The 25638-nt window shown below is 35.0% G+C and overlaps 1 protein-coding gene across 9 annotated transcripts in view; it reads left to right on the top strand.

The window, feature by feature from the left end:
- Positions 1–25638, top strand: part of DPYD (dihydropyrimidine dehydrogenase) — a 336858-nt gene that overhangs the window by 102600 nt on the left and 208620 nt on the right. For 5 of the 9 annotated variants that reach the window (XR_013340469.1, XR_002464965.1, XM_021525448.1 and 2 more), the window contains exons 5-8: positions 1053–1214; positions 9379–9575; positions 13467–13548; positions 16009–16096. Coding sequence is in view for 6 of the 9 variants with exons in the window: in XM_021525448.1 (XP_021381123.1) it covers positions 1053–1214; positions 9379–9575; positions 13467–13548; positions 16009–16096 (529 nt within the window). In the remaining 3 variants the exon portion in view is untranslated. Of the gene's footprint in view, positions 1–1052; positions 1215–1491; positions 1553–2445; positions 2562–9378; positions 9576–13466; positions 13549–16008; positions 16097–25638 lie in introns of those variants that run through there. The other 4 variants (XR_013340470.1, XM_021525458.1, XM_021525498.2 and 1 more) reach the window with 4 other exon arrangements.

Raw genomic sequence — 25638 nt, 5'->3', positions numbered from 1 at the left:
ACACTTCTATACTGACAACAAACAAGAAAATACAGTATGTAAAAAGTTTGCTTTAGTTGCAATATGATTTCAATAATATAGGTGCAGAACTGCCAAAAGTAGTTCTCTCCCTTTAAATGACATTTCAGGTCACTCCTGGCATTTCCTCTGATTCTTCTTTTTAAGACTATTATCCAGCTGAAAAAAATCACCAGAGGTTGTTTTCTCATGGAATCAGACACTGGGAACTTGCTGAAGTCCATTCCTTAGAGTTTTTTATTCTTGTATGGCAAGAATCCTTGCTACTTCTCATATAGCTGGTGACTATTGCTTTTTGGAAGAAGTCCACTGAATGTTGAGAATCTTTGAAGTTGTGAATTGTAGGTAACATATTTAATTAGTTCCCTGGTTTATGCTTTAAGGAAACAGGAAAATAAGTGTTTGCCCTGATTGCTGTGTCTTGAGAAAAAAAAGAGATCAAAAAGAATTCAATAGTGCAATATCGACAGGTGGCTACATGGGAAGTCTTCTCATCATGTGTCTGGGAAAATTGGCACTACTGGTCTTGCGTGAAGGACAGGAAGATCCACATAGGTGGTGTGCACAGATGTGTAAAATAAACTTTTCGTTCCTGAGCTGTAAAGAACTGGTAGTGTAACCGGGACTTTCTGGTCATACCTATAACAAGGGTTGCAACTCATCTACTGCCCAATTGACCTAGAAATTGGAGAATATTTTCAAGCATATAATGCAGCAATTGTAGTTTTTGAAGGTAGATTTGTTAAGCTACTAAAAATCCTACAACCACTTCAGACTGAAGATGCTTTTAACCACTTTACAAGCTAAAAAACAAAAGCTTACCTTTGCATAATCCACAGTTTTTGCTGACTTTCTTCTCAGTGTCTTTGATGGAACTTTGCATAATATATGAATACATTTAAGTTATGTCAATGTTATTTAACATATATGCTTATATATTATTCTACTACAAAATTCTCTCTTGAAGGTTTGAATTTTTGCCTCATTGGTATGTGACTGTCGTCTTTATTTTTTCCTTTCTCTTTTTCCTTCAGAACTACTATGGAGCTGCCAAAATGATTCTTTCTGACAATCCACTTGGCTTGACATGCGGAATGGTGTGTCCAACATCAGATCTCTGTGTTGGTGGCTGCAATTTGTATGCTACTGAGGAAGGACCAATTAATATTGGTGGATTGCAGCAGTTTGCTACTGAGGTAGGTAGGACTTGCAAATGCATTAAATTCTTTGTATGTACTATTGAATATTGCCTGTGGTTACCTTTGTTAATGATTTTTTTTTAAAATTTACTAAGAAAATAAAAGCATAAAAAGCTAGAATAATTATAATTTTTCTTACAGCACACTCAAATGCATAGAAATACATAATGCAGTACATTATAGGAACATAAGGAACATTATTTGTGAACAAGATGGTTCTTTAGACATACTGGTAGTTGAGACAATTTATTTTATAATGAAAGATTTATTTCAGGTGAAATTGTGGATGTTGCTCAAGTAGGCTACATGGGGAAAGATCAAGTGCAGCTGAATCTGTAAGTGCATATTAAGGAGATGCGGAACTGTTCTGGGCATAGGGTAGATTCTATAGCAGAATTAATGGCTTTGAGACAAAGGAGAAACTTCAGATGATTTTTTATTTTTATTGTCCTGTTATTCCAAACCTAAGTACATACATAGTTTGAGGTTGACCTAGTGATACCATGAGTAGCTATTTATATTGGTACAGATTCACAGTATATATATGTAAATTTACTAGTTCATAAAGGTAGATGCATATTTTGGCTACTGAAGCAAAGATTGTTACTTGCTGCTTCATGTTAGAAATTCTTTGCATGGGTTTTTGTTGATATTCTCATGCATTGCTTGTGATAATGTAGTTTTAATGCTCCAAATTCTGTCTGAAGAAAGAGGCAACTACTCATTTGTTAACTTCTTTTGAGGGCATGGAGACTTTCCACCTCACTCAAGGTCTCAGGTGGTACCTCATCTGATCTATCTGAAGTAACATTTTGTAAGAATTATCATTTTGGCCTCTGTAAAAGTGAGGAGTTATGGCTCTATTAAAACCAACATATTCATGTGTTAAGTTTGCACATTTCTATACAGTCATTAACTAATGTATGTGTCTCTATTCTGTATCCTGAGCCATTTGGCTGATCTTATTTACAAACATACAATGAAGTTCCAGTCAACTTTGCAATGCCTGGGAAAAAAAAACAACTTTGTAGAACAGAACCAAAATAGAAATGCAAATCAATCTGGAAGTAACAGATCATATCTATAAGACCAGTATTTTCCTCTAGTGTCAAGCATAGACTTCACACCCTCTTCTCAATTGCTATAGGTCATGATTTGATGACAAAATATTACTATCTGCTGCTGCTGTTCTCTTTATGTGTTTGTATCCCTCCTTTCTTCTCTCCAGGAGACTTGTAAATCTTCTGGAGCACCTGATAAACTTTTCTGCTAGCTGTTGCTGAATCTTCTCTTCTCTCTCTCATTTAAATACTTATCCACTTCATTTTTCTTGAGATTTAACACACAAGGGTAAGAATCCAAAGTTCTCATTTACAGGATGAGATTAGAGACACTGAACTGTGTTAGTTCTATGTTTATGTTCAATAGTTGGGCTTTATCAGCTTTTCTTCTAGTGGCCTTTATTCTATATGTATATAAAAAGCTAGTTGTTGCAAAGCAGAAGAATTCTTTCCTTAAACCCTCTACCAAACCAGAGATAGAAATCTAAAACCAACCAACCAAACAAAAAAGATTAAACAGTTGGCAAGTAGATCATAAAGACAATGATGAAATATTACTGTTTAGGAACCAAATGCAAGTAATATCTGTTATAATTTGATTTGTGTCTTCTTTTAGCCCTTATTCTATGATTAATAGAGAGGAATTATGACTTGATAGATAATACTAAGTATCTGCCATTTTTCTTCAAAAATCTTTAGAAATCTATTAAAAAAAACCCCCAGTGCTAGCATAATGATTGATATGAAAACTGCAGAGGATGAATGGTTTTCAATGTTTCAAGTTTGTTTAAAATTGTTTGTTCCAGGAGCTCTAACAGATAAAATTGTTATATAGTTCTATAAGGCAGTCCAACAAAAAGAACATTTCAAAATTTTTTTTTATCTTTAGTATTTTCATAGTATCTATGTTTCTGTACATCTAATATATAAAAAAGTAAAAGAAAAAAAAAATGTTGTTTATAACCTCTAGGTTTACTGCTGTTTAACACAGAATTTGTGTGTATTTCAGCATTCTTAATTAGTAATAATAGGCAGTTACTTTTGCAATTAGTAATGTTTTTACTTTTCAGTTAAATTTTACTGTGAAAGTAGGTATAGTTGAAAAAATTTAATGGTATGAGTGCTTCCAAGTAACAATCATTATAAAAATAGAGATTATAATATTGAAGAAGATAGTGACGTACTACTGTTCATACAAGAATTGGCCCAGATAGTGTGTTCACAGCTCTCTACCTGTAGAAGTAACTTAGCAAATTGTGTAATTTAGGCATGCAACATGTGTTAGTCTTAATGAGAGCTGCATGGTGATTCTCATGCATGGTGTAATATTTGTCCCACAGGGGCTTATTTACTGAAAACTCCATTGTGCATGAAGCCAGTTTTAGGCTTTTTTTTCCCTTGGAATTAGTCTGAGGATCATACACTTGATGCATTATGAGAGTGAGCAATAATAAAAGGGCACAACTGCTAGCTGAGATAATAGATAAAATTGCAGTAAAGCAGGAATGTGGATTTAAAATGGAAAATATATGGGTATGACATGTGCCCGTTTGTGTTTCTGAACAATGACTGATCATCTGTTCATACTGCAGATAAAGCTCCCTAATTGTAAAATATTTGTCTTGCATACGGTAGAACAGTAAAAAAAAAAATGGCACCTTATGTCGCCTGCATTTTCCTTCTGCCCTTTCATAGTTTTGTTACTATGTTTGGCTCATTCTCAAAGTGAATTGTAATCCAGCCTGAGAAAATGTGAATTTTGACGATTAAATGTTTAAGTAGAAGATGTCCATTTGTATTTGTGATGTAAAATGTGTATACTGGGATGCAGTTACCATGGTAACTGTTGCATCTAGAGAATAACACAGAGTAAATCTCACTATTACAAATGACGAGTGTCAAGCTCAGGTTACACCTGCTACTTGCACAGGTCAAAATTATATTAATGCCTTTATCTGTCTCCTTTGCCCAAGTACTTCAGAATTGGGAAACATCCGTTTCTTGAACACAAGTTCAGTGAAAATATACTGAGATTGCCGTGACAATACATATAAGCATGAGGTATATGGCTGTCAGTCCCAAAATGAACTAAAATCACTGGTTACTCAAGTACAAGTTTGCAAGCTTGTAGTGAAAAGGAAGTGAGGTCTATTAACTTATCTGCTGTCATATTAGTAAGAAACCTTCAAATGATAATGTTTTTGGATAGACTTTATTGAATCTAAAGGTTCTCTTCTGTTTCTGTTTAATCATTCTGAGTGGTGCAGCACAAGCTAAATAAAAACTGTATTATTTTGATCTCTGCATACTAGATATAAACACTAGATCATTTAGTACTGTGGCTCTTGTGCCAGTTACAGTTGTGGTGATTTGTTCCTCTTTGGAGATACATTCTGACTGCTGCTGGAGCAGAAAGAAATTGGAAAAGGAAATTTGATACGTGTTTTTCTGAAAAGAGGGATTGTATGAGCTTACCTTCTGCTCACCTAGGGACAGCTCAGCAGAGTACCTGGGCTGGAAGGAGTGTTCTGGTGAGGGAACCTGAGTGCTGAACCTCCCTTCTCCCCCAGCCCACCACAGTCAAGGGAGAAATGTTTTACCTGAGGGCTTGCCAAGGAGTGGCACACTGTGCCCTTGGGCTTAGGTTCCTCTTTGAGTTGCGAAGTGATAGCTCTGATCACTCTGTCCTGCAGCTGTGAGAAGGTGGTTCTCATGGGGCTGCTATTCCTACAGTAGGATGGCCTTGAGATACCAGGCTGGGCATGGATACATGAGCTGCATCTGCATGAGAAGGGTTGTTCTGGAGAGCTAAGACAGCAGGACAAATAGAAAAAGCCCTTATTTGTGAGTATTAATTTTAATACATCTTTAAGTAATTGCATATTTTAAGTCATCGTGAAGTCCACAATAATAATAAATAAAATTTCAGGCTTGGCTGAAGGGGATGGTGTTGTTTCTACAATACAAATTTGTTTTCTACAATAGTTCAGGGGATGAATCTGAGGACTTCTGGTTTCTCTGGCCAATGCTGAAAGATTTCCCGATATTTTGGCAAGTTATATAAACTTCTCCAAAGCTTTTTTACAGATAGTAAGCATTTTTTTGTTTGTTTTTTAAGGCATTTACATGAATGTTGCTAAGTCCATTTAGTAGTAGGGTTCATGAAATGTTGAGATTTGGACTCTGCAGTGTCCTAGATCCATGGGATATCTTAGGACTAGAATAATGGAGGTTTAAAAAGTCTTTAATAAGATGTTTTGGGGCCTAGTTTTGTAAGCACTCACCTATTTCCATAAAAATCTGAAGTATTGCAACTTTAGCTCTTAAATTGTGGAGGGAAGATCAAGAAGGTTTCATAACTAGCACATGTCTGTGGAAAAAAAACTTCATGTAACATCCTATGCTATCCACTGCAATTAAATGGAATTAATTGGGTGATTATGTAATTTGACAACTTCAAGAAGGTTACTGTACATGCAATTTGATTTATTTTGTATTAAAATATGTGCAAAATATGATATTTGTCTTTAAATATTCAGCTGTCCCATATTAATGTAAACCAGCCTACAGAGAAATATCCATGGAAACCAGTGGGAAAGTGTGAAACTAGTAAAACCAGTTTCTAAATGTTCCTGATTTCATTGCCTGTGTTTTACTGTCTGTGCACTAGTAAAATGTGATAACAATTCAGTGTATACTGATACACTTTACACTAAAATTAATCCCAGCTAGATTCTAATATCTATATCAGTAACTGTTTGGTATCTCAATGCCTTAGTGAAGGAAGCCTTTCCCTATCTGCATTCTCAAAAGCAGCTAAAATGACTTGGCTAAAACTTTGCAGGAAATTGAAACTGGAATCAGTTGCTCAGCAATTGGAACCACTGTAGTTTGTTCAAGTGGGACATTTTGTGGAACCTGAATATGAACTCATGTTTTGCATTATTTTTATATATTTTGGAATTCTGCTCTTTATTTAATGTTTTGGAACATGACCCCTTTGCAGTGAAAGCATGCTTTATTTACAATAGAGAATACAACAAACTGTTGAATTTCATACTGTAGAGAGCACTGAGCAAGTGCACTCACACCTTTACACACACTGAAGTGATGCAAATAGGAGAATTATGATATATTACAAACATGTGAATCATGAGGGGATTTTTTTCAGTTGTTGGAACTTAGCAGAATAGATTGCCTGTTTTGGTTTGGTCAAATTGGAGCTCACTTGTGGACTAAGTCTCCATGTTTTATAAGCTGGGATATCCTGTTGGAGGACTCTAATAGACATAAGACATAAGAAGTGGATAGAATTAATGTGGGTTTAATTTGAATAGGCCCTTGACAGTGAAGTAATGATAATTGTGTCGTATTTGACAAAAAGTTGAAGACTAAATGCCTAATGTTATTAGCATCTGTTGTTAAACTATCTGATCTCCTTTGACGGTGTATGAGAACCAGAAGGAAAGGCAGATATGAGGATGATGACTGAGGCTTTTCACTGAGAGACTCTGCTTCAAAATTCATCACTTGGTCTTATTTTCCTGAATAGGTCTTGGTTAAAAAGCCCTGCAAAACAAAATAAAAACTCCATCCAAACACCAAACAAGAAAGAAATAATGTTTTTGAAACAAAAGTGGAAAGAAGGGTAATAGTATTCAATTTTACCTGCATCCTGAGCATAGTCTGAAGCAGAAAGGACAGTTGAATGTAATGTGCCACTGAACACTTGCTTGCCAGTTACTCATCTCTAGCCACCAAAGGATTTATACAGGGGAATTCAGTGGTATTTAATTAAGTGACTTACAGTATAGGGAAACTTCAGCATGAGGTGAGTAAAAATCTTTTGAAATGCATTAAAGCAGTTTGCTATTTTCACACAGTTACCCTGCCAGCCTTAATATGCAAAACTGCCACTGAATTCCAGATGGCAAGATACTGCCACACAAGCTGACTGTGCTGCATAAAGACAGTTTTACCCTGTTTGCAAATAGGCAGAATTAAAGTTGACCATTCAGCCTGAACTCCTAGGATTTTCTGCATGAGTGCTTGGTTTCTGAAGCTTAACACTGCACTACAGTAGTGTGGAACTTCAGTGTAACATTTATTTGATGGGTATGACTATTCAATAATACATATAAAAATAGTTATGTTAACAATAAAGTAAATTTGGTAGTAAATTTGTTAAGCATATGCATATTCAGGGTGTTCAATATGCACATTAAATATGCAAGTTATATAATTTTTGTTACTGAATAGCCTTCTTAAACAACTATATGAGACTAATGAAAATTTTCTATAATTCAAGCAATTTCTTATTAATATAACAAAGCAGACATTTTAGAAATATCATTGCATTTGGGTTATCATAATCTAGTTTCACAGTGCAATATGAGCTTTTCAGCCTGTGAAATCCATTAATAACCACATTAAACTTTCCCATATTGTATGAATTGTCAGGTTTAAATGATTCTTTCTTTAAAACAATTATCTGTCTCTTGCTTCATGCAGTTTGTTAAACCGCTGTGTCAATTTACAAAGACTGGGGGAGTTTGACACAGAAATTTTAGAGAGGGAAGGAACTAATCATTGGTTTACCTAGCATGAGTGCTCAAGTGCATATGAAGAAAATGAACATTGATTCAATATATAAATGAAAAATTCTAATCATGACTGGAATTGCAAAAGTTTAATGTGAAAACCCTTTGCTTCTTGAGTCGTAAGGAAAGTAAAATCTGTTGGTAAGCTTCTAAATAGTTTAAATATGATATTTATTAAGGCAAATATCAGTGTATGTATTTTAGAGGACTAGTCAGTACTTAGGGAACACAGCTCTGCATTGAAATAGGTGGGGAACAGGGTGGTCTCCTGGTAGTTCTTGAGATGCTACACTGAGAGTGTTTGTGATAATACTGAGAATCCCCATGCAATGCACTCTGGAATTCTTTTGTCTGCTACAGTTATATACTGCTTGGGTTAAACATTTTTCTCCTAATGCCTAAAGTAAAAAGATGTACCTGTGTTCTTCCATGCTTCTAATGTTTAGTAGCCTCTAAGGCTATAAGTCTATTATTTTCCCTTTTGTAGATCATACAAGATAGAGACTCAATTCATTTCCCTACAATTTATGTAATTGCAGAGGAGAATGAAATCTAGTTTGGGCAATGCAGAATATTTCTGCCTTTGCCTCTTACCTGTATATCTGAGTATAGAACTGATTTAATGCAAATCTGGAAACTTGTGTGATATTACCACCAGGTTAGCGGCCCCCTGGGTTCTGTAGAAATGCACAACAGTGGGCAGAGATAGTTCCTAAGTATTTTTAATAGTCAGGACAGGTTGGAGCAGATCATCAGCATTATGGCGGTGAATGAATAATTGGGGCATAGGGAGAACAGTCTAACTTTCAGGTGTGTCTGTGGTTTTTGGAAACCCATTTAAAGAGTAGACAACAAATTAAATAAGATAGGTAAGAAACTGAAATAAAGTCCTATAAAAAATATCTAAGAGAAAGCATCTAAAGCATGGATTAACAATGAAAATATAGCACTGAAGACTAAGTGTGGTTCCTAAAAAGCATTTCAAACCCGCCTAAAGTTTGTCATATACCACCTCTAAAATTCAAGCTATAAGTGATTTTCCCAGGATCATTCAGGTTGTCTCTTGAGGAAGCAAAGCCCCTTTACAGGCACTATAATCCTTTGCATTACTTACAGAGGTATTTTTCTACTAGTGAGAATAATTTGTTTGCAGGGAAATTTTTTGGCATTGCAGAGATTCTCTGCCATCTGGCTGACTTTGCATTCTTATTCTCTTACTGGTAGTCTGGATCTGTCTTCTCTGTACAAGTTATAGTAGTGAAAAACCTGACTTCAGAGATTTTTAAAACAAAAAGGCCCATAGAAGGACCAAACCTTGCTAATACAACATCCCTCACAAATGCACAGATCATGTCATTTGGAAACCTCTAAAATGTTTTGAGTTTGCTATAATATATCAGCTATGTGACAGTACTAGCAGAAGCTTCCATCATGTCAGTCATAATAAAATTTAAGGAGGGAATGTGAAGTGTTTGATCTGTTGATTGTATTGCTTTTCAGGTTTTCAAAGCCATGAATATTCCTCAGATCAGAAACCCGTCCTTACCTCCTCTAGAAAATATGCCTGAAGCATATCAGGTGAAGATAGCTCTTCTTGGTGCAGGACCTGCAAGTTTAAGTTGTGCTTCCTTTTTGGCTCGACTGGGCTATTCAAACATCACCATATTTGAAAAGCAGGAGTACCTTGGGGGCTTAAGGTAATGAAACAATGACAGCAAAGCAATGTTTCCAATTATTGTAGAAAGCATAATGAAAACTGTTGTACATACATAGTTTATATGTGATTGCTTGACTTTTAGCAAGGAAGAGAATAGAAGATTTCAAATCTCTAAAAGTCACTTCTTATTTGAATAATTGATCATTCGTGTTAAAAGAGGAATAGTTCCAGGCAAATTTAACTGAAAATCTGGTGGCTGTCTCCTATATTCTCTTTGTATGTTAAATTCTGGGGTGCAATTATTATTATCAAATTAACATATTAGAAAATTATCAGAAAGCATTTTCCCTTATGCAGAACTTCAAAAATAAGATTAAATACCTGTATCCCTAGTGAAAGAAAGTTTAAAATTCTTTAGACAGATAGTAATTTAGGTTTAGCATGCTTTCCCGGACTACCTTGTGCAAATAGAGGTGACAGTGGCAATCAGTCATCAGTGGATGCAGCTTTAGCAGACCATGGCATATGGGTGAAATAAACCCTCTGCAATTCAACTTTCAAAAAATTACAAATACAAAAAGGAAGGTACGTTCGCAATTTTCTTGTATGGCAAACCCTTGGCTAGTATTTGCAAGTACACTAGAAAATTAATTTTTGCCACTGCAGTACTGGCTGTGGTCAAATCTAGTAGCTTTGTTGGAATCCCTTTTTATGCGATAATTCAGACACTGACTAGTGGAATCCAAGCCATCCAGAATCAAAATTAAATTCTACAATTTAAGATGTGTAAGAGTACCAAATGCTCTCACACAATGTGTTTAAAAAATAAAAATTGTAATGAAACAGAGAGAAAAAGAAGGGTGATGCACTTACATTTCTTAATGCAGCATCACTGGGATCAATAGAGTTGACACGGTTAATGAAATTGATCCATAATGTCATAATGTCAAATACTTATTCAGTGCTCTGCAAGAAGAGAATTGGTTTTGAAGAAATTGAACTGATTACTTGCATTTTTCCCAGTGAGGTTCAGAATTATTCTACCCAATTACCAAGGTGTTAATCCATAGGCATTTAACTGTGAAGCTCTTTTACTTGAACTAGTTACCATAGGGGATTGCAAATTTAGTATGTGAAATACCTATTTACCTGTTCAATAGCACGTGTTGTCATAAATACCAGATGAAAATCAGTCTGTTGCTGTAAAACAGTCAGAATTAATAAGAGGTTTAGGTTTTTAACAAAATGGCTCTTTTTGGTAACAGGTTGGACTTGGCAATACAGTGCAGGACTTCCTGCAGGTGCTTCAGGGACAATGTGCTGTGGTACAATGCTACAGTTGCTTAGTACGTGCTTGTGTATTTGAAGCAGTATGATCTTAAGTTCTTCATGGTTTAACTTGAATTTAAAATAATGTTTTGCCTGTTTCCCCTAATGCAAAAAGCCTTACACAGAGTTTTGCCTGTTCTGTTAGTATCCTTAATAGTCAAGGAGTGTATTTTAAAATATATTTCTTTCTTTTGAGTCTTAACATGTATCAATCTAGGTCAAATTTTACTTCTATTCACTGTAGAAATGCTCATGTGTGTTTTAAAGACATCAGTTCCTTTTGTCCTTATTTTAATCTTGAAACAGAAGGGAGGCTGGCCTGTGGCAGAAGTCATCCCTTATTGCATTTCTAAGTATTTGCAGCATATCTTTTAACAAATGTAGGTTATTGATGTGTGTATTTTGAAGGCTTCATGAACTATTGCAAATTGCTAAGAAGACCAAATCAATTTTGTATTTGGAATGAGCTGTTTCTTATGGCAGTGTTTTTGTAGTCTTAAAGTTTTTTCCAATTGTTTTTAATTAGGTTGTTTCTTGCATCATAGCTAATTTTCATAATATTTTGATGCTAGAAAGGTGTCTAGTGATTGCAATTCCTGTGGTGGGATATTTAAATGTAACATAAATCTGTGCTTCTCTGAACATGTTTGGATTTTTCATATTTATGGGCAGGTTTTCCTGCCCATAAATATGAAAATTTCACCAGTTGTGTAAAATTTATGCTTTATAGTAGAGTAGGCATGAGCACACCATACTCTTGCTTAGAGACCATGAATAGGCTTTGCTCTTTGGCTCCTATCCATGCCACTACTTTACAATGTACCAAAATACTTTCACTATGCCAAGGAGTTGTCCCTTGAGCAGGAGTAAATTGAGGTCACTAAGAAACACCAAGCACCTGTCCAAGCACCTCTGACTTGGGTCAAATTTGAGGTCAATGTGAATTTGTGGGACACTTGGCATCCACTGTGTTCCTCCTCCATCTCTGCCCCTTCTCCTTTTCCCCTCTGTCTCTCCATTACAGAGTCAGAGACCATTTGCTGCTGCTGAAAGAAATTGTATCAGAATTATTGATGTATAGTTGACTTCCATAAAAAGCCTATTTTCATAGTTAATGAGGTATACATGTAGGTATACCTCACAGCATAAAACTAAGTGTTTAATAAGAGCAAAAAAAAGTGTTTTCGGATTCTACCAGCAATGTAACACAAGCAGTGGTGTTCTGGGAGCATATTGTGGAAATGTCAGGGCTTCAACAAATACATAGGTGGCCTGGAAAATAGAACTCTCCTTTTTTTTTTATTAGATTTCTTTATTGAATCTCTGTTGCAGAATCATATTGATACATTAGTTTCTGCCTCAGACACCTTTATTTAGCATGACTTGTGAAAGTTGTATTGACACATTCATTATATCTGATATTTATAACACTTCTCATTGCATACTGGTCAAGAAATGTGTAAAAAGAGCAGTATTAGAAGAAAGGAAGAACACCAGTTTCTTATCAATATAATTAAAGTTGATGCAACTTAAAAGAAATAAAACTCTTCTAGCCTGTCCAAGTAAGATGCTGAAGATGGTATGGTTACTATCCATATGTAAAATAAGCTGCAGTGAATCTCTTGTGCCTCTGCTTTGTTATGGATATTACAGATTCAATAATTTGAAAACAGATTAGACCTTTTGAAGCTTAGAAGTATCTGGGGAGAAGCCTTTACTTTTCTGCATATTTAGGTTTTTATCTTTATTGAACAAAAGTATCTAAAGTTTAACTTCACTGTGTTTATCTGCCACATGTTTTGCACTAGGAATTTCAAACTGGCATATATAGATTTCATTTCACTGGAGATAAGTATATATATATATTTTTAAAATATATAATATAAAATATATATATATATATAAGATTTGTATCAGTAGATCAGTAGATACAAACTGAGATTCTATACTGGCACTGCAGTTTTCCCCTTCTGTGATTCTGGGAACTTGAAGATGTCATTCCTAATCTTCCCCAGGACGAAAAAATGCCAGTTAATAAACATTAAGTTGAAAAACAGTCATGAAGTCAACAGCTGATAAAGTATTTGTCCATCCTGAAAAATAATTAAAAATTTATGAAGTAGAAATGGAGGTACAGTTTTAAATACTCTAGCTCAAAATAGCATATGTACCTATTTTAAAAAATTGTATGGGAAATTTGATACTCATATTGGATAGCTTAATGAAAGATTGCTATGTCACTTTGCTTTCAGTAGCCATGAGGTCTTTTTTTAAATGGGTATCCTAAGCTTAGTGTTACGTATTCTGGTGAACAAAAGGAATGGAGCTAAAGTCCTTTGGAACTCAACATATATTGATTAGTCACGTACAAGACTGAGCAGTGTTGGCCTCAAGGTATACTGCCTTTCTGGCCTATATTTTTAGCATTGGATGAATAATGCTTTTTTGTCACTCTAACAATTAAAAGTCAAGAGTCACATTTCAGCACATTTCCATTCACATATGTCAAAATTATCTAAGGTATAAGTATTTTAGCAAATAATAATAAAAAATATAAAAATAATATTTTCTTAACAGTTACAGGCATTTTTATTTGTTTTAGTATGTCTGAAATCCCCCAGTTCCGTTTGCCATATGATGTAGTGAATTTTGAAGCTGAACTTATGAAGGATCTTGGAGTGAAGGTAATGAAAAATACATCCTGCCTATGTATAGCTCAAAGAAAAAAAAAGAAAAAGAACTCTGCCAAAGATTAACAGCAAAATGTCATGCACATTAGTAAAGAACGATTAAAAGCTATGCTAGACAGAGGCAGGAAGATGCTTCCTCTTGCTCAGGGCATTTGTCTGTCTCCTGTCTGAATGCCACTAGTTTGGAAAAGGGCAATCAATAGTTCTCATCTGGAATGCCTGCATGTGATTAATTGTCTGTAAGAAACAAATTCCTAAATTGCTTTAGGGGTTCAATGTAGCTATTGGAATGATTTGATTTTTTTTAATCAAGTTTTTTTCATGCAAGTTTGGCACTACTTAAACCATTCATACTTGCTACTTCTTTTGTTCGTTCTCCCTGAGTTTTTTTTCTTAATGGTTTATCATACAGTCTTGCATCCAAGTTAATTTTATAATAAAATGCATCAAATTAAAGTGTTAACATGATCATCTGTTATAAACAGTAACAGTCCATTCAACTTCTTGGAAAGCAATATTTATGCATTATTCTGTTAAATAAATGTGTGTTGTTTATAGATAATGGGAACAGTGATTTGTTGTAATTTAGGACTTGAGCTGAAGATTTAGATAGTATTTACAATTGTTGCACATTTTAATAGAAGTTACAAACTTAGAAGGTACCACTGGATCAAAATTTTGAGTACGAGGAGGGATATTTTATGTTTAACACACTAAAGCCTTCCATGAAACAAGAAATTCTTGCATTGAATTCTTTCATGTTGATTCTTTTTGTAAAAGAAGTAGACTGTTGTCACAAGACCTGAGTGAGAACTTTATCTTGCCTGGGTTTTATAAAAATGCTAGTAAGATGCAAGATAAGGTTTAAAGTGCTGCAGGTCTGTTTTTCTACTTTAAGGTTCTCTTTGCAACCCTTGAAAAGACTGACAGAATGAATGGAGGTTTAGTGAGGGATGGTGTTAAACAGAGCACTGAGACACCTTTAGACAAAATTACTGGGCATAGACTGCTGGGAATCCTTTGTAGCCTCAGTTCCCAGGGCTCTCTGTTATGACAAAGTCTCTAGAATGGAGATGGAGATATGGTGATAGAGCCACCATGTCATCCTGACCTGTAAGTCCTCTGTGGTTCTGGAGTGCAGCAGAGAATCTCAATGTAAATTTGTTTCCAAGCTCTGCCATTGGTTTGCAATTGACCCTTTGGCAAGCTGGTTAAATAAGTACCTTAGCTTTGTACCTCTTTAAGCTGGAAATATTTTCTGGTGTTTACTTAAAGCATTTAAAATCTGTGCTGAAAGGTGCTGTGTTGTGTAAATGCTCAGTAGCGCTGTTTATTCAAGTAATTCCACTGAAATTAGTAAGAATTAGTCAGCTAGATAAGGATTACTGAGGTAGGCCCTAGAAGTATTATGAATCCTCACATACAATAGCATTGCTATTTAAATTCCTTCATTAGGTTTTCATAATCTAGGTTTTCATAACATATGTACACAACAGGATAAAAAAATGTAACGACAATTTATGGAGTGTCTTTTGTTGCAAGTGACTATGGAGTCTGTATTGTTTTAAGGATTGCAATAGGACATAGCTTTTCACCGCTGATAAAATTTATACTAAATCTCCAAAGACAAAGAAAGTCAATGTTTTAAGTAGTGTGATTTGTATTTCTGCCTTTTTTTCCCCACCAACCTGAAAAGTGTACTAAATGAAATATAGGCAGATTGAATAACAAACAAGATTCACAGTGACTTGAAGGCTAAACTGTTAAGATCACAAAGTAAAGGGCTTACACAACAGCACTACATTTTGTGAAGTAAAATCACATGTGATGTAAAAAACCTGAGGGAAAACATTCAGGTTCAGAGAGTCTAAGATGTGGAGATAAAAACACACCTACCTATGTCAAGAAGTATGAAATATCAGAAGAGGAATCACATACACTTTTTGTGCTCAAAGGGCTTGGTGTTAGGAGTGATGAACAAAAGGTGTGTGTATCTCCAGTTGCATGACCTCTGCACAGGGACTGCGTCCTTGGTTTCCTGAGCATGCAGAGAGCACCATTCCCTTTCCACACCTACAGCTCCTCTAGGGGCTCAGCCTGGGCAGTGGTTGCTCAGAGCAGGACTGATGATGGAGAATGGCTCTTCAAAAAAAAAAAAAAAAATAAAAAAATTGCACCTTTTGCTTCTGGAATCAAAAAGTAATTGATCAGAAACAAGTATAGATTATAGGTGTGTTTTGATTGCTGTAAGTTATTTCTTTCAATAAATGAATAAATGAACACCAATTACTGCACTGTGGACACTATTTCTTGTCTAAATAAGGATTAACATTTACAAGTCTAAATAAAAACTTATATCATTAATAATTTTGAAAACGTTTGTTAGTTTACCATGCAGAATGTGCTGCTTCATTATAATTGCAATTTTTACCAAGCAATTTTTAATTCTTTCAGATAATTTTTAGGAAAGGCCTTGCAGTGGATGGAATGACACTCTGTACACTGAAAGAAGATGGCTATAAAGCAGTCTTTATTGGAATAGGTAAGAAGAGCTCATGGTCCCATGTTTTGTCCTACTGAAATTGAAGAACTGCCTAGGAATAAACTGGAATTTGTATCTTTGTTAATAACATGATGGGAGAAAGCTTTAATTTGGTGAATTGTGGAAGTATGGAATATAAGAAAAAAATTAAAATCAGGAAGCTAAAATTAGTGGCCTTAAGAGGATTACTAAAAGTTTCAGATTTATATTACAGCTCTTTAAGTAATATGTGAATGTAGCCAAATGGGTTGATTTATTGTTTGTTTAGATAGTTAAAAATGGATGAACTAAAAATTTGCTTGTAATTAATTGCCATATTGGCCTAGAGGGATACACAAGTATAGTTTTCAATTTTTGCGAACAGCTTACTACACCCACACAATTACTGAGTCTATATGTAAGCCAGTGATATCATGCTTGGTTGCTTTTTTTCTTTCATCCATATAAAATGTGTAACATCCTTCAGCTAGGCTGTAGTGAAATGTACTTATGGAGTGGGTTAACAAAACAAGCTGATTTTGTTTTGTACAAAACTGGCATCACGGGTCTGTCTTTTCTCATATACTAGAGAAGTCCTGCGCCTCTCTGCTGTTTGAATCATCACTTCTTTTTAATGTTAGATTAGAATTATTATCCATTTACAATTATTTTGAAGTACAGCTGGACCCATTGCTGCCATATGATAGGCATGTTGAGCAGGCATTGTCTACAGTTGGTATGAGGCTTAATGCTCTTTATTGATCTAGACGTTGCCTAAGTGAACATAATAGGAAACAAGTTGTCCAACTGTTCCTCCTTCCTATTATTGATTACAGAGATGTAATTCTTAGTACAACGACAACTGTTGTTTACCATCTGGTTATGCAGTATAATAAGCTTTGCAGGTCTATTCTGTCGTGTAATGATAGCACAGAGTGTTGTGATTTATGTAATCCTAAATCCTCACATTGTTAGAGAACTTCCATGTATAGAAATTCTGATGTATCATATTTTGATGTAATTGTATACGAGGCAAATGGTGCAACTTTTATTTTTTATTGTTTTCATCCATGTCTTTCAAACCACATTGTGAAATTTCACCAATGAGGAATTAATTCATAAGAATTTGTTTTCTGTGAGTCTAGCACTTAGGAAAAAAAATCTCAGTCATTTTTTTAACATCAGCATCATTCCTCTGCATTTCTGACTCAAGCTTAGAATAACAGTTCAGTTTGGTGTCAGCAGAAATGACCACTGAGCACTTCACATAGAATTGGAGTGTTCAGTTTATTTATCTGGGTTTATTTTCTGACCCTAATAAAGCTATGCTAATATAAATTTTTTTTGGTTAGAAAATATTTATGTATATATATATATATATATATATACACCTACTGACAACATTTTGCCATACAGATACTAGGTAAAGGGACACAGCCAGAATTTTAATAAACAAGAGAAGGTATCTGAAGCATAATTCTCCTTATAGCATGTGTTCATTGATTGTACTAGGAAACAGAGGGTATAAATGCTAATGGAGGATTATGTGTACCTACAAAATTTTGTTATTGGACACTACCTTGCATTTATGATGCCCTTTCTGTACCCCTTGTCTGCCTGTCATCTGACTTTTGCAGTACTGTGTAAGCCACTGGACTTGTGGCCTTGCATAGCGGTAGTGAGAGAGGGGGAGGGCATGCTGAGGGGTTGTGTATCTGTGGAGTTGAAGTTATTAATGCAATAGAGCATTTATAAGCTCTCAGCAGCAGCCATTTCTCCATAATGAGTCTGAACTGCATTTCTTTTTGTGTTCTTTGTCTACTGAACAAACATATTCAATGAAATACCACATTTGGACATTACTCTGAGTCATAGGGGTAAAATAATTATGGAGCTACTTACATAAAAAGGAAGATTTATTTTTTGTTGTAATTTGCTTCAGAATGAATTTGTGCCTTGATGGAAAAGAAAAATGGTAGTTTTAAATTTTCCCTGTTAGTGGAAAAAATAAATAATGAGTGTGTAAAAGAAAATGAAATCCCTGATAGGATGAGAGTACTGTGTGAGAGGGCTTGTTTGCAGCAATGTGATCTTTGAAGAGCACACCTTTAGTCTTGCAAATAAGATGTAATTTAAGATTTGCTCAGTTGGGATTGTACAAAAGTCTATGTGTGATTCATGAAACAGAAGATCACTTGTAAATCACCAGCTACCTGAGGGCAGGTAGAGTTGCACAGAGAACTTGGAAAACTATTTTTCACACAGTCATGCATCAGGGAAAATCTGTTGCCTGTGGGAATAGTGTGTGGTAGGGAAAGTGCCCTCCACTGTAGGTTCTGTCAATGGTAAAACACAGTGACTGAGGTTTGAGCATTCTAGCGAGTGACCGTATTCAAGAAAAATGGATAGCAAAGGCTTTTTGTGAGAGCTGTTTGGACAGGTGTTAAAAGTGTGCTCTGATCAGTTGTTTGCTGTGTTTCTGACATGAGAGGTGAGCATTCCTAAGTTCACTAAACGCAGGTTAACAGACTTATTTGAAATTAATAATAACAAAAGAGTGTGCTTTGCCTCAATCCTTTTCTTACTGAAGCATTGAGGCTACAATGATTTATCTTAAGGGGAAAGATGCTCTCCTCTGCCAGTATATGTAGTCACTGGCTCCAAGTTGAGAAGAATACCTTGTTCTAGACTTGAAAACAATCAGGTGGCCAGTATGTGTCACCAACATTTGACAACCTCTGGGGTCTCAGTGTGAGTCACACCTTACCTCCATCTTACCTTTCCCAATTAGGTTGTGAAGACTGATGTGAAATTTGGGGTTATAAAGGCATATGTTGAGCTAGGAAAGACTAAATCCTAGGAAAAGCTTTCATAGTTACCTGGATAAGCAGTAAGGATCCAGCTAGGCAATGGCAATGTAAGAGATACACCATGCTTCTGGTTTTCTCCAGCAGCCACAATTTCAGCTTACAGCTGACATAAGTATTAAGGGATAGTCCACGAATCTCAGCTTCTTACATCAAAATTAATACTAGACAATGGCATGAGTGATAATTTTAAAGGAACAAAAGGTAGCACCTAAACAATGGGAGGAACAATATTCTTGGAGTTGCTACTGTATTTTTTTAGTTCTTTTTTTCATTGTCATTTAGGTAGGTGCAATTTCTAAACATAGTCTTATTTCATTGAGCAGTTAAAAATGCTAATTAAGAATTAGACATTAAGAATTATTCATTTAAGTTTTCATCTTAGAATTCCAATTCTCTTCCAGTTACAAAACTTCTGGGTTTGTTACTCACAAACATTAATTAATATGAATTAAGTCTCCCAATTAAACTTTCAAAGTTTTAAAACCAACCTCTAAAAGTAAGCATAGAAAAAAAAAATCCTATCCTGTTCTGATTTGGAAGATTACTCAATGTGCTCTGCCTTGAATCAGCTCTGCTTTTTGATAAGGGTTTGTGGAGAATTTGTGACTGAACTGACAGATCATTTTGAAAATCTTGCTTAAAAAAAAATAGTCTTGCATCAGTTGCTGCCTTCTGTAAACACCATAGAGACTCAGGGCAACAGAGAATAAGCATGCTGAGAGCAAAAGGAGAAATCAATGAAGGGGTGAGGGGCTTGAGGAGAGAGCACGTGGTCCTCAGAGACAGCAGAGGAAGGCAGCCAAGGGTATCCTGTGGGGAGCAGAGCAGTCTGAACACTTTGTGTTACTGTGTCTCTTCATGGATTTTCAGAGTGGAATATGATTTTTACCAATAAAAAAATCCAAAACAAAACACGTGTCCATGTCTCTCATGGCTATCAGAGCAAATGCAGAAATACCAGGCTGTTATTAGTCATCCTTCTAGAAGTTCAGCTGCATTCTTTGGAAAACAGGATTCTGTTATTCTTTTAAGACTCCACAAAGCATTTCAAATCCTTTTTGAAAGAGAAAATACATAACAGGTTCTTTATAGAACTATGTAATTGAATATAAATGAATGAACTAAATATTTAAAGGACATTTTTATGTCACATTCAAACGACTACATGGAAATACTCTCACTAGAAACATATTTTCTGCAGACTTTTACAAAATTCTCTAGCCTTATTCTCTAATATTTTATCATAACATAGGTGTTTTATGTAACATTTACACTGTCCTTAGAGAATATCAGATAAAAATATATCCTCAAATAATATTTTATTTGGTAAACTTTTAAGAAAAATCTAAAGCACTCATTCCCAGAAATCGCTTAAATGCTTCAACTTCAGTGTTTGTAGACTTAAACTTGCAGCACTAACTTTCTACTTAACCTCTCATTGAGTAACGAAGCTTTGCTTGTTTATTCCTCCATCTTCTGCTGCTGAATTGCTGTGGTTAGTTTTATTGTATATGGGTATTCAGGAGTCTATTAAATGCTGTGAAATGATGGGTTAGGTGAGTGTACCAGGTAAATTTAAGCAGATTGTTGTTTGAATGTATTCTAAATAGTATATTCTGCTTACAAGGGTTAAAACTGTACATCAACCAAAAAGAAAAGAAATTCCTTGTGGAATGAACCTTTGTGGTAATTGCAGTCATTCTTAGTTAATTAACATAACATTCAAACAATGATATAATAAGATCATATAATTGATTGGAGTGAAATTACACACCAAAAAAAAAAAAAAAAAAAAAAAGTAAAGTGCAAGCATTAATGTACCTTGTTTTAAAAAAAACTCTGCAAGATTGATTTACTCTCTCTTTCCCAAAAAGTAAGTAATCTCCTCATGCCTGTTATTATCTTCTGATTAACTATGCAGTGCCACCTGGTGTGCAGATGGGAGGACTATTACACATCAAGAGCTCTGTTCACACCCACCCACACAGATATAAACCTACATGGCAAAAAGTGAACAGATGTTCATTTTGCTTGTGCTATAGGAAAAAATTGTACATCGTTCTCCTGATTCATAAACTAAATTTGGAGGACATGAAATCTGCATATGGGGCCCATAGGCCCATGGCCAGCACAGACATTTATGGAGGAAATATGTAATGTTCAAAATAGTTCTCATTTCAGGTTGTGAACAGAGTTTTATTTGCTTGCTTCTCTGGTTTTGGTTTACCTTGTATTTCTGAGTTTTCTTTTTCTTTTCACCTGCAATTTCACTTACCTCCTCCAAAGGAGGAGTTTAGAAGCAGAGTTTTTTGAAAACATATCCAGGATTTATCTGTTAGTTGGTTGCTTTTCAGAGTTGATTTGTGTTTCTTGGTGTTTGTGATGCTGTGGGAGGCTGTTAGGGCCCTTAGTGAAGAGCTGTTTGTCTCAGTGCTAATGTAACAAGTCATGTAAATGGCAGTGCACCACGGTGAAAGAGCTTTAGGACAGGCGTTGTGCAGCCTTAGGCTCTTAGGATCACCAGCTCCCTTCTTGGAGGGTCTTTGGTATTGTTGTGTATTATTTTATCATTTCATAAATATTTTGACACTTTACAGGTTATGTAGGTTTTGCTGCAAGGAAGCCAAAGCCTAAAGACAGGCAGATAAACGACTAAGGGAGAAAAATAATACTTTGGAAGGTAGTGCAGGAAAGAATGATGCTGGAAACACAATTAGCTAGATACTCAAAATAAACATGTGCCTGGTGTAGTTTCTGGGTTTATTTCATTGCCCCTTGTATACAAGGGAGATGACTGTTTCAGAATCTTGCCAAAAAGTGATTTTCACCAAGGCTTTTAAATGGTGACAACAGTAGTCTTTTAAGCACTGGTATCCATATACAGCTGAAGATTTTAAAGGTTAAAGAACCAGGTGAAACACTTGAAATTATAGTTTATTGTTGCAAGCCAACATATTCAAATTCATGTATCTGCAAAAAGCTGTGAACCATTGGTATTAGAAATAATATTAATTAGAGAATGAAATAATTGAGATAAGTCATGAAGCCAGAGTACTTTGAAGAATTTGAAGGGCAGCAGTGGTGAAGAGCAGTGGCAGGATCTGGGCAAAGCTAATTCAAAATATTTCATAATTGCCTTACAGCACCTAGACTAATGTCAAAATTAAATTTTAAAAATGTTTTTAAAATAAATATTCCATGAGAAGGCCAGTAATAGATGTGTTTGCACTTTTTAGAAAACAGAATCCAAACTTCACACTGCAAATGCCTGAAGTGAAGTCCCAAGGAGGAAGGTCTGCACAAGTCTGTGCAGTCAAATATAGGAGTTCTTTCTAATCTGCCTCCTGGAGAGCCTTAGCTCATGGCTCACAGCTTGGAGAATAAATGCCTCCTTCTTTAACACTGCATTTCTTGTTTCATATCCCATGTGAATAATATTCTAAATGAATTATACAATCAACTGGTTGTATGAACAAAACTTGTTAACTTTTATTTTGTCTTCTACTACTCTTTAATCTAAAAAGCATTCTTATTAAAAACCAAATACATTGAAAAAGGAACTCTGTGAAGAACCTGTTCTAACATGCTATAGCAGCTATTGAACTTGCTATTATTTCTGATGCAGCATCTTTCCTGGAGACCAACCATGTACATCAATTCAAGAATTTTTATTATGCTTGAGGCATTTTTTTTCTACTGTTGGCATTTGTTGTTAGCTGTTATTTGAGCTCTTTAGTCCTCGGTACTGCTCTGGATATTGGTGGAATATTCCTATGTATACATTGGAAGCACTAGGCAGTTGAAAGTTTTTAGGGCTAAGATTCACAAAACAGCTTATAGTTATGCTATATGTTAATAGTCTTAGGACACTTTCACAAAAATACTAATAATCTGCCCTTGGGCATCCTCATGATATTCACTTGTAAATTACACAGATTTTTCTGCTTTTACTTACTTATCTTTCCTACCAAAACACAACTTACCATAACAATCTCTCCTATGTATGTTTTACAAAACACTCTCCTATCTTTTTCCAAGCTGGACAGTCTGCTTGAAGAACTGATCATCTAAATATAGCAAAATTAATTTGATTCGTCATTGAATATGACAAAATTAGTTTGATTCTTACTGTTTTAAGAGTTGTTAATTTTTTTGTATTTAGCAGATTATGTAATCTAACATTATTTAGCGCTTTTTAACATTCAAGCATATATTTTTAAGCATTTTTATGTTTGAGGTGTATAAAAAAAGAAAAAATGGTGAATGTTATATTTTCCTATTTTGATGTTACTCACTTGAATGCTTTACACCTAAAGACAAGAGCTATGCTTGCCTGTTGTTTACAAAAGTTCACTCCATGACTCAGTTACTTTTATCTTTTAGATGTACAAATATTAATTATGCTGCCATTTTTTACTTCCACATTGATATTCAGACACAGAATGAACAACCTCCTAAAATGCAGTTTGTGAATTGATCCATATAATTTACTTACTCTCCTTTTTTTTGTAAGAAAAGTGTATGTGGATTTAATGCGATCAGACACTTTTTGAAACATTGCTCTACCTACTGTAGGAGGACTGCCATAATACAAAATCTAAATAAGATCTTTAGAAGTTTCCTCCATCGTATTTGCAAAAGATAAAAGCCTGATTAAAAACAAGGCTTGTTGCATTTATTTTTTTGTTTTAAAAGATTATACACAAATAGAGTACCACAATCTCACTTACTTAGTGCCAATTATTGGTGAGAAGATAACAAGAAGTTTTTTGTGTTAATGAATAAAGTGTTAAGCAGTCTTCTTGCCTTATTTATGTCTCAGAAATATAGTGTTCCTGAATCCATATTCCTTCCACTGCCCACTCAACAATGTATCCCCTTGTTGAATTGAATTGGCAAAGTTAAGACAAAACTGGATTTGTGCTGTGGATTTGTAGTACATGCTGAAAGAATTTTAGACATTGCTTTAGGAGATCTTGCTCTGCCACTTCTACTTCATGAGAGTGTTGCCTTGGAAGCCACTGCTGGGCATGGGCAGGGCTCAGGGCTTCCATATGACCCAGGAGGCTTCTGCTTCTCAGTCCTCTGCGTCCCTTTTCATCATTGCTTGGCAGTCAGGCCTTCCTTGAGGAGCAGTTTGATACAGTGAAAGGCAGTTACCTCATTTTAGGGGAAGGCCCTGGCAGTCCTTGAGGCCAGTTTTGGTTCTTCACGGTTCTTCATTTACCTTGGAGCACACGTGCTGGTGATTCTGTTTCTGGATGGGATTCACAGTCTGAGGGCCTTCTGAGTCCTGTAATGTGTGCAGTGTGCGCCCACGGGAATCCCTCACTCCCCGCTTCCAAGTCAACACATTAATTGGAAGACTTTCCCAGAAGCATTTCTAAGTGAACTGTCCAATGAAGTGGCCTCGATTGTCATGGGAAGGCGCATCCCCTGCCCTTCGTTAGTTTTAATGCCATGGGCGGTTTTAAAGGGAGCAAATAATCTGAGAAGAAAATTCTACGTGTGCACTATAACAAAAATCTTTAACTAAGCTATATAAATGTTTGTGCTGCTGTGTCTCTGCTTTTGCATTTATGCTGGTTGTTCTGGCTTATGAACCACTTGCTATGGTCACGATACTTTAAATTCTAATCTAGACTTTTTTAGTGTTCTAATCTATACTTTTCAGATAGGCTCCTAATATCATTACTTTTAGTATGAAATTTAAAATAATTATGCAAATGCATATATTTATGAATAAAAAATTAAAGGCTAAGAGGCATACAAATATTTCTGAGTTTGTGATATGTTGGTGTGTTCTATAGATTTGAGATCAACTTTGTCATTCCTTGTGCATAAAGTCACATAGATAGTCTTCTCTGTACATTTTATAGTATCAAAACATTAAAAATTTGACACTTGGTGACATCATAAAGTGTGGGGTACATAGAGTAATTAAGATTGACTTTTTCTGCTGTTAGTTTTCAGCGTGTTAATGCTAAATTTACTGTAATTTTTTTAAATAAAAATTGCTTATAAGACTAAAATGCAGAAATAAACACACAAAGTACTTTGAGTGTTTGGATAATGGTAATACAAATTACATCTTTATCTAACAGAGAAAATTATTTTCCAAAGGCTGTCCTTGATACTCTTTTTTTGAAATCCTTGGGATATTGTTTGTTAATTTGTGCTAAAAAAGGTACTGAGCTCAATATGAACCATTAGAGAAGGTGCAAATGCATTCAATAGCTAGTGTGATAACTCAGTATTCTCTCAAATGATCTTTGGTGATCATTTTCATAGGAAGAAAAGGGAAGAATTATAATAATTTAAAGATCAACAGATTTCAGCCAATTAATCTGTAATGTTAATATTGTCATTGTATTGAAACTTGCAGTGTATTACTGCATTTCTAAGAGTTGTCAAGGTTTTTTTGTTACTGTTCCATTGATCTAATAGGAGATGGTGTAACTCACTTCAGATTTCATAGGATTATTTTTGTTAGAAATGTTTCTTTGTCTATTTGTGGCTATTGATAATAGATGTGTATTTGGGTGTGATGCATGTGTTTAAACAGATCCTAACACTTCAGTACATACTAGAATGTCAGTACCTGATTGTTATTTAAATTGAAATTTGATTATTAAGCATTGTTAAATATAATTTTGAAATAATACAATATTTATAGCTTTTTCACTAATACTT

The sequence above is a fragment of the Lonchura striata genome, chromosome 9 (assembly GCF_046129695.1).
Source record: "Lonchura striata isolate bLonStr1 chromosome 9, bLonStr1.mat, whole genome shotgun sequence".
NCBI lineage: Eukaryota > Metazoa > Chordata > Aves > Passeriformes > Estrildidae > Lonchura > Lonchura striata.
Note: the sequence above shows the minus strand (reverse complement) of the source record. Positions and strands in the feature narration are given on the sequence as shown.